Source organism: Alosa pseudoharengus, unplaced genomic scaffold (genome assembly GCF_046254945.1).
Source record: "Alosa pseudoharengus isolate Yale_2024_CS ecotype anadromous, Long Island Sound unplaced genomic scaffold, YU_APseudo_1.1 YU_APseudo_1.1_scf_13, whole genome shotgun sequence".
Taxonomy (NCBI): domain Eukaryota; kingdom Metazoa; phylum Chordata; class Actinopteri; order Clupeiformes; family Clupeidae; genus Alosa; species Alosa pseudoharengus.
In genome coordinates this window covers 32,824,281-32,843,280 of record NW_027468598.1, presented here as the reverse complement: position 1 = coordinate 32,843,280, position 19,000 = coordinate 32,824,281, and the positions used below count along the sequence as shown (strand labels likewise).

Here is a 19,000-nt window from a genome sequence, read left to right as displayed (position 1 = left end):
TAGGTCACAAGGGCTGATGATCCTCCTGAAGGGTCGTTAATCAGGAGGACCCTGCCTTGCACCTGTCCAAATGTTATGCTAACAGGATAGTTTCTGAGTACTTGATGCAGTTATTAGTAACAATGGGAAGATGTAGTATCTGTAGACAAAGAGTCAAAGATGGGAGGCTGCAGAGAGGTGCACAGAAAGTCCTCTGTTCAATCCTGAATCTAAATATTGAGGATGTATATGCAAGAGATACAAAATAACATAAGAAATAAACAGTGTGTACATACAGTGTATACTGTACAGTCACAACTCACAAGTACAGACCTATCACACGCTTCGATCATTTCAGGCTGTCAAAACAACCCAACATAGAGACTAGCTAATATCCCTTGTGTGTCAAAACAACCCAACATAGAGACTAGCTAATATCCCTTGTGTGTCAAAACAACCCAACATAGAGACTAATATCTCTTGTGTGTCACAATGGATGATTTTTGTATATATGTAAAACTGGCAGGTTCTTGCAGGCTGTTTATTGTCTGAATCTTTGAATTTTAAATCTCTCAATGTATTCACATGTCAACGTTTTGCCGAGGAGGGGGTGGGATATGTGTAGACAACAGCCATATTGGAATGCACCCAATGCATTTCTATGGAGGATTTTTTGAGTGCTGCGTCTCCTCATTAGAAAGTCTCTATCCCAATGTCCTTGGGTCAAGGATTCCCTTGGTTGATTGGGTCTTGTCGCAATTCCCACATTTCTCTCTAAGGCTAGGACCTCCTGTTGCCTGTCTCAATTTGAAAAATCATGCATAGAAAATAGTAGCCTAGATGAACCTAGACAGACCTGTTCACAAATTCAAATTGGGTAACAGTTTTGTCACAGTTCAGCTAAACTGCTATTCATTTTAGAACTGTGTTCTAGTCAGGGTACATCTTGCACCACTCTTTGAGCCCTGTTGTCAAATGTCTTTTGTCACGGTTCCAAGGGGAGAGCTTGACCCAAACGCAGGGCAAAGTACGGCAAGGCAAGGTAATCTTAGAATTGCAAGAATCTTTATTACAAACTCAACAAACCATGTGTAACACAACCCACATTGACTAATAACTGAAAAAGACTGAGAGGAGACAGAGGGTTTACATACACAGGGGTAACAGGGCACAGGTGGACAATGATCAAGGTAAAACAAGAGACAGATGGAAACCATAATTAAACTAACAGACTTATTAACAGAAAGACAGAGGACTGGATGAGACCAACAAGACAATAGACCTCTGAAGTTCGCCTACAAAAAAGAAACAAAATGGCCATCTTTGCCCATATAAGGAGATCCGGTTGTTAATTGAAGCTAACTACCTATGGCAAGTTGCATTGTAAGTTAGCTCTGGGGTAGCAAAAATCTAAGTGTTCCGCCTTCACGTACCGGGGATCACAGTATCCACTCGAAGGCAGAGGACAAAAGTGTGTTCAGGAAAACGTCTGCATTTCAGACTTTTTCATCCCTGCGAGAGTTAAAAAGGTGAAATAATTCAAAATCCCCATGTTATTTTCCCATAGGGAAAATCGCCAGATACCGGATGTCAAAGATGGCTGCTTTTTTGTAGGCGAACTTCAGAGGTCTATTACGGGGAACAGAAGACAGGAAGCACAGACCAAAAGTAGGAGATGGGGCGGAGACAAAGACAGGTGACAGGCAGGTAAACACAAAACACATGGGGAACAGGCAAAACTAAACACATGGCAAAACAAACAAAGGATCACATGGCACAGGACACAGGAAGTAAGCAAACCGGAAGACACAAGAGGAAGAAAGCAAACCGGAAGACACAAGAGGAGCAGACATGAAGGAAAACACTAAACAGGGAAAACAAAACACGACAGGACCCTTACAGTCTTTCAAGGTACAATCCATACAATTATAGTAGAATCTGCATGGACCCCAATATTTTAGTATTTGTTATTGTTCATATCTTATTTAACACAAAAGCAATATTGTTCACCAATACAAACAATTTTCAATGATCAGATGAAGATAATACAAATCTAAGGGGAAAAAAACAAGCATTTACTGACATACAAAGTCAGTACATTTCTACATTGAAAGGCACTTTTTTATCTTATCTCTCATGACTATATAGTAATGTGACACTGGAAGTACTAAGCAGAACAGTATTATCACAAATGCATGTCTGCATGAGTAAGGAAATTGCCATTTTTAAAGTGCATAAACAACTGCTAGGTTAGTGGGCAATGAAATGGCACACAATATTTGCCTCATCTCCAGGTGAGCTCTGGCAAGAATTCAGCTGTACTGAAAACACAATTAGTTGCCAGCACGTCAACAATTCTGTGTGTCCACTTCATTTATTTTTGTACTTGGGGTGTATTTAATGGGAACTGTAATTCTGTCAGTTTCTACATTTTCGTTCTACCAGTATGTATTATGGGATGCCAGTGCGGTATAAAAGCATCACAACTCAGGTCACTGGGACACCCAATGAAATGCTTGATATTGAGCGTTTAATGTACGTAGAATAATCATATTTGGCTCGGTAGTTGGCCGTGGTCCAGGAATGGCAATAGCTAATATTGCATGTGAGCAATGCATTGCAACCCCCTATAGATAAGGAGCAATGCATTGCAACCCCCTATAGATAAGGAGCAATGCATTGCAACCCCCTATAGATAAGGAGCAATTAGATAAGGAGCAATGCATTGCAACCCCCTATAGATAAGGAGCAATGTGGGTTATTTTAGCACTCTTCTCATTCATGCTTCAAAGAAAATGTAACTTGTGACATTGTATACTCTCAACCTAAACTAAAATAGAATCATTCCAATATGTATAATTCTTTGATATTCTCACACTGTTTTGAAACAGCCTAAACATGACCTGCAGTCTAGCTGTTTTCACAGTGCAGGGCATTTCTCATCTACACCCGGAGTTTGGTGTAGCAGTCGTAGACGCGAGGCAGCCGGCCAAAGCTACAGCAGCTGGGGGTGGTGTCGATCTCCTCTGGGGGCTTGGTGCCCACGAAGGTGAAGCGCTGGAGAAGAGAGGATGTGAAGAGGAAGAGCTCCATCCGCGCCAGACCCTCTCCCAGGCAGTTACGCTTCCCTGACAGGCAAGACACCGACACAGGGATCAATGGGTTTACTGGAATATCTGGCTATGGTCATGTTTTTATGAATTAGACAGTTAAACCTCTACCTTACCTCATTTTATTCATTTTAGGTTAATTTCTTGTATCTGTTTTTAATATTCAATGTATCTATTGACATGCAGTAGGCCTACCTAATCCAAAAGCCAAGAAGGCATCATTCTTCTTAAATCGCCCCTCCTCATCCAGGAAGTTTTCGGGGTCAAAGTGTCCTGGGTTCTTCCACAGTTTGGGGTCAGAGAGAACCGAGGAAAGCAGAGGGAGAACCATAGTATCCTGCAGGAGGAGAACAAAGGGGGAACATGTATTTTTCCCTCATATAACATTATTTTGAATCTGCAGCACGCACTGCACACAGTGAGAACAGGCAGTTATACCAATACTGGCTCATCTACTGGTTGGACTGTAGAGGAATTCATGTTCATCTGCGTCTGTGCGCTGGCCCAGTCATGTTTGTGTGTGTTGTGTGGTATAAATTAGCTAAATTATTTTGCTCAGTAATTAAATTAGCATTAGTTTGTGTGATAAGTGTCAGGATCTGGCCTGGACTAAATGTGTTTGTGCCACCCTAGTGGCCATTCTCTGTATTAGTTTGTGTTTGTGTCCGGGTTTCCTTGTTCCCCATGTGCTTTGTGTTTATCTTTCTGTCACCTGTCTTTGTCTGTACTTTGGTCTGTACTTCCTGTCCTGTTAGTTTTCCCTCCATTTTCTGCTCCCACCTGTTCTCCATTATTGTCTTGTTGGTTTTCGTCCAGTCCTCTGTCTTTCTGTTAATTAGTCAGTGTATTTCTACCCCCCTGTTCCTCTGTCATTCGTTGGTTCGTCTCTCTGTTCATCTTGTCTGTTAGTAAGTTTGTAAATTTGTAAAGTTTGTAGTTTCTTAATAAAGCAGGGGTCGGCAATTACGTTTGGACCCGGGCCAATTTTTTTTCAGACAATGGCATCGCGGGCCATAGCTTTTGTAATGGGGGGGGGGGGGGGGGTTATAGGCCTACTATTTAAATTATTAATTATTATATTATATTAAAATAAACATCATCTAACTTTTAAAATGCATTTAATTTAATTCCATTAAAAACGTTTATTTGCTTATGTGCGCTGTTTTTATGCCGCCTGCTGCATCTCCTGTCGTCTCTCATGAAACAGGCGACTTGCCTAGCAACTTGCCGTAACTAATGTGTAGGCTACAAATATTATTCTTTTGGATGACGTGTAAATGATTAGCTGAACATTGCTATATGCTAGTTATCGATGCAAAATGTCGTTGTCAAAAGCCTTGAAAAGAAAAATTGATTCAGAATGCAGGACCTACAAAGAAGAATGGAAGCAGAGGTATGTGTTGAGCCTGCCTGCATTTCTTAATGCCAAGCCTATTAATTTAACGAAACATAGGCTATTTTTGACCTTGCCCACTGGAAGAGGGAGACAGGACACTGTTGTTTTTTTTTTGCACAAGATTACGCGCACTCGCGTGCCAATACCGTTCCGACCTGTGCGTCATGGATAACTGCAAGGATGTTCCACCTGTTTTGTCACTTTAGTAGGACTATCATCTATACCTCAATAAATGTTTTGAAATTGATGGGATTGCTGTAGGCCTTTTTTTCTTTTTAAAAACATGGGGTTAAAAAAAAAATTAATTCAACAGCAAATTAACGTCATCTCGCGGGCCAGATAGAATCAATGGCGGGCCAAAATTGGCCCGCGGGCCACTATTTGCCGACCCCTGTAATAAAGCATGTCTGTTGGAACTTCTGTGTGAAGGAGTCTTGCGAATTGCAAATTCCTGCTGGTAGCCTACGTTATTAACACATGGCAAATTTTGTGTCAAACTAATTAGAGCCCTTTACATTATACTACATTACACAATTTATTTCACAGTAAGACACAACACATGGCTGTCTCTGTAGTTTGGGGTCCTGTATACGAAGGCGACCTTTTCTCAGCCTGAACTCTCTGAGGATGCAGTAGTTCATGAACTCTCACCTTGAGGATGCAGTAGTTAATGAACTCTCATTTTGGGGATGTGGTAGTTCATGAACTCTCACCTTGGGGATGTGGTAGTTCATGAACTCTCACCTTGGGGATGTGGTAGTTCTTGAACTCTCACCTTGGGGATGTGGTACTTCATAAACTCTCATCTTGGGGATGTGGTAGTTCTTGAACTCTCACCTTGGGGATGTGGTAGTTCATGAACTCTTACCTTGGGGATGTGGTAGTTCATGAACTCTTACCTTGGGGATGTGGTAGTTCTTGAACTCGGTGTCGACAGTGACCTTGTGAGGCACAGAGGTCGGGGCCAAGTCCATGTAGCGCTGGACCTCATGAATAACGGCGTCCGTGTACGGCATCTTAGACCGGTCGTCCATGGATGGACTTCTGTCCTGTCCAACCACCTCATCGATCTCTTTTTGGACACGTGCTAAGAAAATGACAAACATGTTAATATTTATTAAACCTAAGGAATGCCCTGCCAGCTACTCCTCATCAATTTCTTTTTGGCCTGTGTGGTGTGCTGGAATAACCATTGGAAAACAAGCTATTAGTTTAAATGATTACTTTAGCAATGTAATAATAATAATATTACATACACAGCGCCATTCAAGTCACCCAAGGACACTGTACAATTAAACGGTTAATGATATAGTGTAATATAGTGTAAAGCACACTTATTAACAATTATGTATGAAAATTGTGCTATATACATGTAAATAAATTTGACTCTGACTTTGACTGTATAGGTCAGTAGCTAACACATTTGACTATAACCTAAAGAATTTCATGCTTATTTCTCCAGCTATATTACATGAGCCCATGAACAGAATTTATACAGTGCACAATTTAGGCAGAAATAACAGATCAATGACATGGTGTAAATCAGAATCAGGATTAACATTGAGTACCCTGCATCTCTCACATTTCAGAAATATGAAACACAATATGAATATAAAACACAATATGAATGTATGAATATGAAACACTATATTAATATAAAACACAATATGAATGTGTGTAATTGAAACACAACTTTGTGTGTTTTCATTTTTTTGTTCAGACCTTGAATGTGTGGGTGCTTGATCATCATCAGTATCATTTGTCTCAGGGTGGAGGAGGTCGTCTCAGTTCCAGCTGAAAACAGGTTCCACACACTGCCCAGCAGGTTGTCATAATGGAACTCACTATTCGGCATGTCCTTCTCCTGAAATGCACAGCACATGCGGTCTCATATCACTGAGCTATGGGTGTCTGTCAGGTTGGCAAGTGAGGCCCTCTAGTGGAGAGATTCTCCAACCACAAGTTCAAGTACATCCAGTTATAATCTCAGTCCATCTAATTATGGAGTAACACCTTGCCTCTTTCTTTACACTTTCAATCTGTCTTCCTTTACACTTATGCATTCATGCAGAGGACACTTTTTTCAATGGCAACTCACAAATGAAAACATTCAAGCTTTGCTGCAAAAGGATACCTTAATTGGGTAATGATAAATTCTACTTTGAAAACAACTAGCATTAACTGATTTCATTATTGCTTAAACAATCACCAGGAAGCAATAAATTTTTCACCCATGCCACTCATGAAAGAAATTTTTTGGTTAAGAAAAATGTTCCGTTATCCCTGGACAACACTTAACCTGGATCGTTTTAATCATGAAGGCCTCAATGTAGTCATGTGGGGTGGAGTTGGCATCCAAGTGCTTCAGTCGTATCTCGGCCTGGTTCTTCACATAATCATGTGACTTCTGCAGCAATGCAAACATATCCTTGTGCTTTCCAGGAATCCACTCAACAATTTTAGGAAAGATGTTGTAGAGCTGGAAGAGATCATATAACATTTAACACTGAGCTATAATAATCTCTGTAGAAACTTCAGAAGTAGTGAAATACTACATTATTGTCCCACTATTTCTGTATTGCTATATTTCCATGTGATAAAAATACTTGAAATAATTGCATATAAATTATGGGAAATATACTTTTGACAACCTAATCTTTTAATATCACAAACTAGAAAGTGACTAGCTAATCTTTTTTAAAATATCAATGTCCAGGTATTTTCTGTATTACTGAAGAATGGGAGGCAGATACAGTGATACAGTGCCTATAAAAAGTATTTTTATATTTCCCCTTTTACTGCTTTTATAAATGGAATATTGATCAATTTAGTTTGGCCCTTTTTACATTAACTTACAAAACTCCCATCTTTAATATCAAAGTTAAAGCAGATTTCTACAAAGTAATGTTAACTAATAAAAACACATATTGTAAACGTGCTAATTAACAACCATTTCGTTCGAAAATTCTAAAACAACAATGTTTTTTAATACTTCAAAATAACATTTGATAAATGAACCTTACATTTTTCAGTAGCCATAGGTATGTAGATTTGAACAAAATCTAGTTTGGTTCTTATCGGGGCTTTTAGTGCCTGAAATATCTGATTTTGTTGACCACGCTCGGAGTTTAGTGCTGGGCTGATGGGTGCCTATTCCCAACCTTTCTCACGGCACATCAACGGTTAGCCCGAGAATATTCATCGAATTCCAAAATTCCACTGGAGCTCCAAACGGATTTGTACACGCAGCCTTACAAGATTGTTTATAGCTCTTCGAGTCACGATAAAATGTAATTTTTGGTTTAAGCTAATTTAGATACACTTGTCCGATATATAATGCGAAATAAGTGATTGCATAAATATTCACATTCAGAACATGCATGTTCTGGAGTGGCCGAGTCAAAGCCCAGACCTCAATCCTATAGAAAATCTGTTGCTGGACTTGAAAAGGGCTGTTCACACTCAATCCCAGCCTGATGGAGCTTGAGAAATATGGAGTAAAATTGCAGTATCCAGATGTGTGCAAGCCTAACTGAGACCTATCCACGCAGTCCCCATGTTTTAATTGCAGTATCCAGATGTGCAAGCCTAACTGAGACCTATCCACGCAGACCCCATGTTTTAATTGCAGTATCCAGATGTGCAAGCCTAACTGAGACCTATCCACGCAGACCCCATGCTTTAATTGCAGTATCCAGATTTGCAAGCCTAACTGAGACCTATCCACGCAGACCCCATGCTTTAATTGCAGTATCCAGATGTGCAAGCCTAACTGAGACCTATCCACGCAGACCCCATGTTTTAATTGCCGCCAATTACTACGGTAAATGCTGACTTGAAGGGGGTGAATATTTATGCAACACTTATTTTGAATGATATATTTTTAATGAATTACCATTACTCTGTAGAAATCTGCTTTCACTTTGACATTGAAGAGGCGATTTTTGTGAATTATTGTAAAAAAAAAGGCCAAATTGAATTGATCAAAATTCAATTTATAAAAGCAGTAAAAGGGGAAATATCCAAGGGGGGTGAATACTTTTTATAGCACTGTATAATTCAGTTACCTGTATATATCTTTGGTCAACAGAAAATGATAATTACTACTAGGCTACTCTAATCTACTCATTGTATGCAGTAAAATGTGGGAATGTTTCCTTGTTATTGTCTTCACTTGTGATACCAGTCAGTGCTGTAGAGCTCTTGTTTTCTCTACTTGTCTTAAAAAAAAACATTCTATGAAAAGTAAATAACACATACCGAGCCCAAAGGACTGCTGAGCACGTCAAAGTAGGAGTTGACTGTGTCATAGAGCAGCAGGAACTGAGGATCTTTGTACTCGAACCGGTGGCCAAACACAATGGAGCAGATGACATTCGACACCGCATTACACAGCAGCTCTTTGGGGTTGAAAACTGCGCCTGTAAAAAAGATTTCACAGCAATTCTGTTTTACTTGGTTCTATGTCATTTCTATTGTCATTATACAATAATAATAATATTATTAATGATGATTAATAATTAATGATGATCAATCTTCATTGGTTTTTAATTTATTTGAGTTGCATCTGAATGACTTTCTGAATTAATTAGTTGCACTACAAGTTTTTCAAAGTTTTGCTTATCATTTGACATACAATCTGAATGGGTAAGCCTGAAACCTGGCAAAACACTAAATCTTTGTCAATCTAAATTTACTCTAAATTACCGCTTTCAACAATATTTTGTTTTGTTAAGACATGTTTTGCTGTGAGGGAGGGCCAGTGTTCTTCCACAGGTCCTCCACCTGACAGGAATATTGCCAAAACCCCACAGCACGCTGCAGCTTAAGGAGCAGTAAAATACTGTACTTATAGATGGAATGGTGCCAAAGTTCATGTCCTAGTTCTCAGCTTTCTAATCTCTTAAACACAGGCCGCTCCCATGCTGAGAAAGGCTTCACTTGGCGGTTTCAGTGTTGTTGTCATGTTCTCCTCAAGAGAACTTCGCCTACTGTTCCCCTGAAATGGCCTCTGCTTTACATCCACCTCAGTGAACGACAGGTCCGGATGGCAAAACTAGTAAACCCAAGTGGAAATGGGCATTATTTGGCCTTCCACACACAAATGAGTTCACTAGAAAATATTGCCAGAAGTTTGCCAGTGTTGGCCGCTAGAGGCAAACTTCCAGCAAAATTCTGGCAACAATGACAAGTTTGCCACTAGTGACAAATGTGTTTGCCAGTGATTTGCCATCACACTTAGCCAATAATGGCAAACTTCCAGTGAACTTCTGGTGACAAACCTAATTGCATTGCATGTAAATGCAATGGACTATTATCACTGTTCTTCTTCTTCTTCTTCTTCCGACCAAATTCAACATTTAATGCAACTGAAACCGCTGAACTGTCTGACCTTCATTCAAAGACTCCTACAAAGATCTTGTAACGGACAATTGTACAATGTATTTTTCATATTTGTGAACTTTATACTTTTTGAGATATTTACGATAAAAGAGCAATAAATTCCACCGTGACCACCGTGGCGGCAACTTTTAGCATTATGACGTGACCTGCAGATGAAAGCAATCAACCCTTACAATCTAGCAATTAACTAACTATTAGTACAGGAAACAAAGCCTTAGTTTTTGAAATACCTCCACCCAAGGAAGAACAAAGCAAAACCATATTTTTTCATATCTCATATGTCTTTCATGAAACGGATTGTTGTATAAAAATATTTTACTGCACAACATGTTTTTTTTATTGTGAAATTTTATTTTTTGAAATTGTGAAAATTCCGGATTTTACAAAAGGGACAGTGAACACTTTATCACATGTATCTTTGTAAATAAAAATCAGAAACTCACCAAATGTGGACTATGTGTCCACAGTAAGTTGGTAAATGTCATGAAATAGTAAAATAACCAATTAATGTGACCATTTCTAAAATACATACCCATAAACATGACTAGAATATAGGCGGAAATGAAATAAATGTTGAAAAACAACATACCAGATCCCTATAAATGCATGTAATTTTGAAAAGTAAGTCAACAGGTATCACTGAGTACAATTTACAAGTACTAGAAACCTTTGTCATCTCATGGAAATTAATTGTTTGACATTTCTGTAAACTCTCTAGTCACTAGCCCATAACAGACATCCTGCACCACTAGAATTTTTCAGCGGAATTTTTACAATGGGGCCCTATAGGTATAAATAAGGATGCAAAACATGTTAGAACATGCATGTATATACATATGCCTTTAATTCAAGTTTTTCTTTCAATTCTGACCCAGGGAAATTGTTATTTGTTATATTGTACAACATCTTGACAATCTATGGACAAAAGCAGTAAAAAAGCTCATTTGACAACTCTTTTATTATACTAATAGCAGCCCGAAATGGGGTTTATTTTAACCTTTTACGACACATATCCTGAACCTGAAGAAATTGAAAATAGCTTTACTTTGAAGTAAACAAAACAAGGCAAAGTAACTTAAAAAAAACTACAGAAAAAAAAACAACTGCCAGTGTTGGAATGTTGGTGTCCGTAGGTTGGTACCTGCAGATCGCCATCTCCCACTGCCGTTTGAGACCTATCATCCTCACTGTGCAAGTTGTGGTTAGCCTGGCTCTGCCCTCCTATGTACTTCCGCTCAATTATCATTTTCCTTTATTACGTCATCTGAGTTTTTGCATATTTGCGGGTTTTCTCAGGCCAAATTTTACCTGTCCAATCAGCGAACAGAGGGAGTGGCTGAGAATGGCAACGTCGCGATCGTGGCGCTAGTTTGAGCATGACGTATGTTACAACCAAACGTTAGCGGTTGGTTATGGCAGATCCAGAGTGGCTCTGGGCAGATCCAATAGTTCTTAACTTCAACAGAGTACACGCCTTCAAGGAAGTTAACGCTTGGCAATGGAAAGTGGTCAGACCCTCTGTACAAATGAAATGTACGTACGAGTCTGGTAGGATCAGGCTAAATTGTGGCACCCATCCGCTGGGGAATTGAGAATACCATAAAGAAGGCCCTTCAGAAGCATCCAGACCCTGGAACTGGCCCCAGAGGATGTCTTTTTGTACCCCAGACTGTATGGTCTCATCTCACTGCTCACCCTGGATCCCAGAGAACTTATGAATTCCTCCAGAGGCGATTTTTATGGCCTGAGATGTTGAAGGATGCCAAGACATTTGTGGCTAGCTGTTCCGTGTGTGTCCAGAGTAAGAACCAGCAACAGCGTCCACAAGGTCTTCTGCACCCACTTCTGATTCCTCATCGTCCCTGGTCCCACTTCTCAAAGGATTTTGTCATCGGGCTGCCAGTTTCTATAGATAACACAGTTATACTTGTTACTGTGGATAGATTTTCTAAGTCTTGCTGTGTTATACCTTTGCCCAAGCTGCTTACAGCACTTGAAACTGCTAAACTTGTGCTTGTCCATGTTTGAGTTTTTGGCTTCCCCTAGGACACTGTCTCAGACAGAGGGCCCCAGGGCCCCAGGTGTGGTGAGCCTTTTGCAAGCTTTTGCAAGCTTTCAGTATGCCCATAACTAGTGTTGCACGGTGTATCGATACTAAAAAGGTATCGCGATGCCTTCACGCAAAAAACGATACGATTTCAGACGTTTTTAGAATCGATACTTTATTAAAATAATAACGTTCTGTGTCTGTGGGAACTGCTGCTCTCACTGCTCCTTGCACGCATCTAGTCAAGTGGGCGTGTCTAAGCAGGCAGCTCTGAGTGAGTGAGTGGGCAGCCAACGTCAACATAGTTCTTTGCCGACAGTTCTAGGCCTTGTGGATAAAACAAAAGATGCAGTGAAATCTGCAACTATTTCGGATACATCGCGAATAGTGAAGGCAAGCCATCAGGTACACAAAGTCATTTAAAAGCAGTAGGCTACGCATGGAACTTGGCTAAACACCTCGCAGACATATCCCAACATTTTTAAAGAGTTCAAAGAACGACAGGTTAACGATTATGCTATAGAAAACACGACTACATGGTTAGTGCCAAGTTCTTCTCTTATGTTTTAGTCTAGCCTAAGTGAAACGAGTATGGTTATCTGGGATAAAGCGAACCTTCCTTCATCCATGAATTTTGACGAGACATAACGAGCTGTAATCTTTTTGACGAGACATAACGAGCTGTAATCATAGGGTGCTAACGTGATGAAAGCGCAATGTTCACGCCAGAATAACATTACCATAACTTGTAAACGATCTATTTCATGTTCGGTCAGTAGCCTACTGGTAATATTTGTCATGGCATGTAGACTGCAATTTGTTCAATAACTAGATGTACCGCGTAGCGGTACAAAATATGACCGCCGCTCAGTCCTGCACATCCATTCCGCGAAAATAAATCATATTAATGAATTTGTCTCCATCTTCTACTCCATCCCCCACTCTTGAAACTTTTGTGTATGCTTGTTTGGAATGTGTGTTTGCACACATTCCGCACACAAAGTAGCCTACTGGCGCTGCAAAGGTGAATAGATTTGTTTCTGGGCCAAAAAATCTGTAACATTGTTATAAAACCTTTAAAATCTCTAAACAATCACAAGTAGGGCAGTTCATCACAGTCCATCCATTGCAACTGGACTGATGAAAGGTACACCTGTAGGCTACATTGTATTTGGGAAAAGCAGAAGGTAGCAGCATAATGTATTTATTTATTTATTATTAAACAAAACAATCACTGTCAGTTCCATGCAGTTTTCAACAGCTATCAAGAAGAGGTCATGTCATGGATTTTTGTGATGTGAATGTTTCTTCTTCTACATATGCATAAGTTTAGTCATCTAGTTCAAATGATATTCAGCTGCATTGTCAATGCACAAATTAAATACCAGTAGTCTAAAACAAAATGCCGTTTTACCCAGTGGTGCAAATAACTGACATACAAAAGGGCCTTCATGAAATGCGTTGCGAGACTGTTCATACACATTTTAACGGGCAAAGTTGAAGAGCTACTGTCCGTTATTGTTTGTGCAAATAATATGCTGATTCATGTTCCCTTGCATTTTGCAACCATGAGGTCCATGTTTAAGCTCAATCTTTTGACGCAATCTTTTGATTTTCACCCAGCCTAGTCCATGGTAGGCGCCCGATAGAAATATTGTTTAATTTTGCGATTGAGATATCCACGCAAATACATCAATAATCAAATTGGCCTCCATCACTCAACCATGCTAACGGTAACATTATTTTACCTACGTTCTGCTATTGATAGGATTAACGTAGCCTACCTGCAGTAAAAAACAAGCATGTCCGATAAACATTCTCAGATTTATTTCGGCTTCAAGAGGAAATGGGAATTACATGTCATGCAGAAATCATCCTACCCTTAGACGTTCTCTGCGGTAAACTACTGTAGCCTACAGTCTTGTCCTTGTAGGAAGCGTAGTGTCTTTGAAAACCCACTTTAGATTAACTTCCAACAAAATTACGTCTCACTGCAACGATGCGCCATCTAGTGGACAAACGACTACTTATTGCCAATACTGGAAATGCAGCCATGATGATGATGATGAATATTTATTTTGGCTTTCTTTTAATCCTACTGAATTTGTAATTATGTATCGGCCGTTCTAATACCGATAGTATGTGGGTGCCTGTGTGTGTGTGTGCATGTGTATATGTGTGCACCACCATCTACAGGCCAATGAGTGTACAGTCACTAAATGTACACATAACTTAATTTTTTAGACCCCCCCATGGATGAAATTCTACAAAACTTGGCTTACCCCCAGAGAATCTCAGGTTAATCATACACATAAAATTTGGTGCAGTTCTGAACGTCTTTACTGAAGAGAGGGGCGATAAAAGCAGAATGATATTGCATTTTCATTTTTTACCGGGGGGGTGCAAATCACAAATGAGTGATTATGGGCTAGGTTGATGTGGGCCCTTGAGACCAACATAGCATAAAAATTTCTTCATCCTCGGTGCCACGGTTCAGGTAGTTATTTAGGAAAAACTGCATTTTTTGGGTTTCGGGGGGCCCAGCGCGGAGGAGGAGTGGCCCCCGGGGACCAAACGAAATTTTTCCGTAAAAGTCTAGTGGGGCTACATACCCACCAAATTTCATGTGCCCCGGTGTTTCGGTGCCCCGGGTATCGTTGACCAAAATTTCAGGAAGTAGATGATGGGAAAAAAAAAAAAAAACTTTGACAATCCCTATATGACCGCTTCGCTAGCTTCGCTAGCGGCGGTCATAATTATTGCCCAGATGTAGGATAGGCTACCCGAAATGCGCTAATTAAAGCCCACAGCATAATACCACCAAAGCGTGTTGAGTCCTAATAATAGCGGCTTATTGTTACAGTAGCCTACGTGGTAGCAAAGAAATAGACGTGATGTAGGAATGCACACAGATATATTGCAACAGGTAATGGTGTAGGCTTATCTGACGAAGACCTGAGTGGTTGGAACGTCGTACTTGTACACTGGGCGCAAAGAAGACTATCCTCACATTTTCCCCTTTGCAACTGTCAAAGAAATCCCATGAACACGGGAAGGCCTAGGGTAGCCTTCATGAGTTTCATCAAGTCCCTTTCCACAGGTGTATAAAATGAAGCACCTTGATTATCAATGCAGACTGCATGGTGCTTGATTAATACACCTGTGGAAAGGGACCTGATGAAACCCATCAATACTGTACATCAGATGGCCCCTCTGCATAGCATTCAGTGATTTGCATGCAGTAATTTTAACACTGACCTTGATCTAGCCTAGTTTGGCTATTTAAAGCTACTTTATTGCGAAAACACAACACAATGTAAATGAACTATAACAAACAATAAAGGACTTAATCACACAAAGTAGGCCTACTATTTTACTCACTGCTCCAGGTTAATGTGTGCTTCAATGTGTGACCTGTGTGTTCACTAATTCACGGATGGGATACATGCAGAGACCAAATTCCTTGTATACCAAAGTATACTTGGCCATAAAACCTGATTTACATTACATTTTACACAATTGAAGCGAATTAGGTTGGTAATGTATGTAGTCTCAGAGTAAGTTACACTTTACGGTAAGGGTACATGAATTAATTCATGATTTATGTATTACTTCATTCATTAATATCAAATGAATCATCAGGAATTTACTGAGTTCATAGTTTGTCATTTGTCAAATGAACTATAACAAACAATAAAGGACTTAATCACACAAAGTAGGCCTACTATTTTACTGACTATAAAAAAATAATAATTATGTAGGAAGTTTAGAAGTTTAGAACCCAGAATTGACCTACACACTACAAAAGTGCACCAAATTTAACACAAATGACTCAATACACTTGGAGGAGGTATGAGTCCTTTCTTCTCCAGATATCTTAGGATTTCGCCGTAGTATCGTTTTAGTATCGAGCATCGTGATTTTTATGGCAGGTATCGTATCGAAGTCATAATTTTGGTATCGTGACAACACTACCCATAACACCCTCTAGTCTTCAGCGACGGCGATGTCACCCTTTCAGTGCCAGTTTGGGTATCAGCTGCCACTGTTTCCTGAACAGGAGGATGATGTTCTGGTCCCTTCCATCCTGCATTTCATCAGATATTGCAAGAAGGTCTGGCTACAGGCCCACCAGGCACTGCAGCAGACATCTAAGAGGAATCAATGTCAGGCCAACCGTCATAGCAGACTGGCACATCAATTCCAACCTGGACAGAAGGTCTGGCTATCCTCTAAAGATATCCCATTGCGGGTGGAGTCTCACAAACTTGCCCCTCACTTTATTGGCCCCTTTAAAGTAGGTTACGGGGACGCTGGCGAGACACGCCGCTCCATCTGGCATCATGTTTTTGTTTGTTTTTATGTAATGTTCGTAATTTTATGTAATGTTTTGTTATTTATTTTTGTATTTATTTGTCAAGTTTAATGTTTTCACCTTTTATTTACGTTATTTTCGATCGTTTTGTGTTATTCTTGGTCTTTTTTTTCTGGCTGATAACTAACGGTAACGTTAGTTTCTATTCGACTGGGCTGATGAGCTTGCCTTGACTAGCCGTCCCTCTTCCATCTGACGCTGCACATATCCTCTGTCTGGACTCGTCTGGACGGAAAGTGTAGCGTGACTTTACAATGTGAAGATGTGATAATAATTAATAATCAAACTCATGATTTACTATTAAAAGAGTTTTAGTCATATAACTGCTTAAATCCAGCTTGCTCTAAAACAAATAAAAATGTGCAAATGCTGCAAGATAATGATAGACAACCAGTGTGAAACAAGTTAGACTTATAATGTTTAAAAACTTTTAGAATTTAAGTGTGTTTTCTTAATTAAAAGCATAAATTGTTTTTTTTCTAGAATAATCTGTTATGATTTTGCTTAAACTTAAAGGGTGTTTTTTCTTAAATATATATAAGAAAGTTTGCTTATAAAACTTAAAATGTTTTGCTACATAAAATGTGTTTGCTTAGATATGAAAAGGTTGTGTTAGAATTAAAGTGTGTCACTGTATGCTAAATGAGATGTGCTTTGAACAAAATGTAAAGACAGAATGTAAGAACATAATGTACCAGCTGTAAGAAACTGTTTGTCAGCAAAACAAAAAGCTGACTGGCAACCAAACAAAAACAAAAAAGCAGAACCAATATTTCATGGCAAGACACAATACCAAATTTGGACATGTTCTATCTGACCGAGAGGGGTATAGAAAGAGAACGGCCCCTTGTTCAGGGCTTTTTGATCTTCTTTTTTTCTTTGGATCGAGCATTTTGCTTTTAGACTTAGACAGTTTTCTTTCTTTGTACTTTTTTTATTTGTATTTAATAAAAGTCAGAAGTAGTTTTCTGCCTCTCCTGTGTTGCTGAGAACCCCGGACGCCTTACAACAGGGGCTCTGCCCCAAAAATCTTCGCTCCGGGTGAGTAAGCGTCCGTTTGAGGGCTACTTTCTAAGACACTGTATATGGGCAAAAAATATACTGCGCACGCACTGACACACACAGGAGTAGAGAACTCAGCCAGGCATTTAGGAAGGAAAGTCCTATGCTCCAGGGCAGACAAAAAACCAAATAGGCTTTGTTAGCAAATTTATTTGTTGTGAAAAATTGTTTGTGAAACTAAGGTCTAGGACCCATTGTGGTCTAAACGCACATCACACACCCAAGCGAGGATACGGAAATCTGTCTGATAAATACATGTGTATTTAGAGATAGGACTTAAACGGTTATAGATCCGTTGTGGTCAATTGAAGTGCTTATATGTTACAAGAATTGTCATAAAAAGGAGCTTTAATTTAATTTTGACAAGAATCCCCAAATAATAGGGTAGTTGATTTTCTCTCAAATCTGGACGGCCAGACGAACGTCCGTAGTGAGTTTTTGACCTCTCTCAGATTTTGATGACAAACAACTCTTGCAAATACAGCTCTGAATTTCTTCCTCTTTTAGTGAAGTTAACCACATATTGAAGTACGAACCAAGGGAATAGGGAACAGCGACTAAGAGATAGAAAGTGACTCTGAAGTAGTCCACCTTCCTTAGCCCCCAAACTCCAAATTAGGGAATTTGATTCAGATAGAGAAAACCTCTCAACAAAGTCAACCCTATCGTACATCCTAAACCCGTTGAAAAGGGGCCCTCGCATGAGACACATACACTGAAAGATACTTCCTCTTTTACCCTGTGATATTATCACAGTCCGAAGACAATTACACACAGGAGTAGCGATCTCAACTGTGTTAAAGGGAATCCCTTTAGACACCAGAGTAGTCACAAAACGCATACCTCCTCTTTTACCCTGTGAAATCCTCACAGTCCGAAGACGAGCGCACCCACACCTACAGGAGTAGCGATCTCTACTGTGTTACGGGAGCCCCGTTGACACCAGAGTGGACACAAAACGCAACAAAAGATTGCTCAGGGCAATGGGCCTACTCTGCGAGAGATCTGCAGCTGCCACGACCACCGAGCTGCGGCTGACCTGCGAGCTGCCTTAACGTTAACGTAACGGTAGCCTCTGACGCTGGGTGCCTGCAGTCTGGATTGAGCGCTGAGGTGGGGAGCTCTGATGGCGACGTCGGGAGCCATGAAGCAACAAACGGTCCTTGCTAAACCCACCTTGCTGCTGATCAGCAGGAAGATCGGCCATCATGACCCCAGACTGTTGTTCTTCCGGTGCTCTGCTCTCTAGACTGCCAGTAAATTCTCTGAGTTGGTCAGTGAACTTTGTTGATCTTGCATTGGCAGTTTCACGCGGGTCATCATTGCCCTTGGACTTTTTCAGCCGGTTGGAAATTGGACTAATTTTAACATGATTTTTATTATTTTATTTATTTATTTTCAATTTGCTGTGTTGTCTGTCTTGTATGTCTTAGTGTCACGGGAACGCTGGCGACTACGCCGCTCCGTCCGGCATCTTTTGTGTTTGTTATTTCTTAAATGTAGTTCTGTCTTGGTGTCACGGGTACGCTGGCGACTACGCCGCTCCGTCCGCGATTGTCTTTGTTAGTCTATGTGTCATTGACAATGTCTTATATGTGGAGCGCTTTGGGTTGCACTCTGTGCACGTT

The 19,000-nt window shown here is 40.1% G+C and overlaps 1 protein-coding gene and 1 long non-coding RNA gene across 2 annotated transcripts in view; one reads left to right on the top strand and one right to left on the bottom strand.

Moving 5' to 3' along the window:
• Positions 1-2,789: 2,789 nt before the first annotated feature.
• The window catches only part of LOC143122076 (cytochrome P450 2M1-like), a 23,601-nt gene continuing 7,390 nt past the window's right edge, over positions 2,790-19,000 (bottom strand). The window contains exons 4-9 of the mRNA XM_076282876.1: positions 8,746-8,906; positions 6,785-6,964; positions 6,208-6,349; positions 5,385-5,572; positions 3,285-3,426; positions 2,790-3,107 (exon numbers count right to left, since the gene is read on the bottom strand). Of these exons, the coding sequence (XP_076138991.1) occupies positions 2,923-3,107; positions 3,285-3,426; positions 5,385-5,572; positions 6,208-6,349; positions 6,785-6,964; positions 8,746-8,906 (998 nt within the window). The 3' untranslated portion in view covers positions 2,790-2,922. The remainder of the gene's footprint in view (positions 3,108-3,284; positions 3,427-5,384; positions 5,573-6,207; positions 6,350-6,784; positions 6,965-8,745; positions 8,907-19,000) is intronic.
• LOC143122077 (uncharacterized) overlaps positions 16,765-19,000 on the top strand; it is an 18,317-nt gene continuing 16,081 nt past the window's right edge. Inside the window, exon 1 of the long non-coding RNA XR_012986588.1 lies at positions 16,765-17,351. This is a non-coding gene — a long non-coding RNA (uncharacterized LOC143122077). The remainder of the gene's footprint in view (positions 17,352-19,000) is intronic.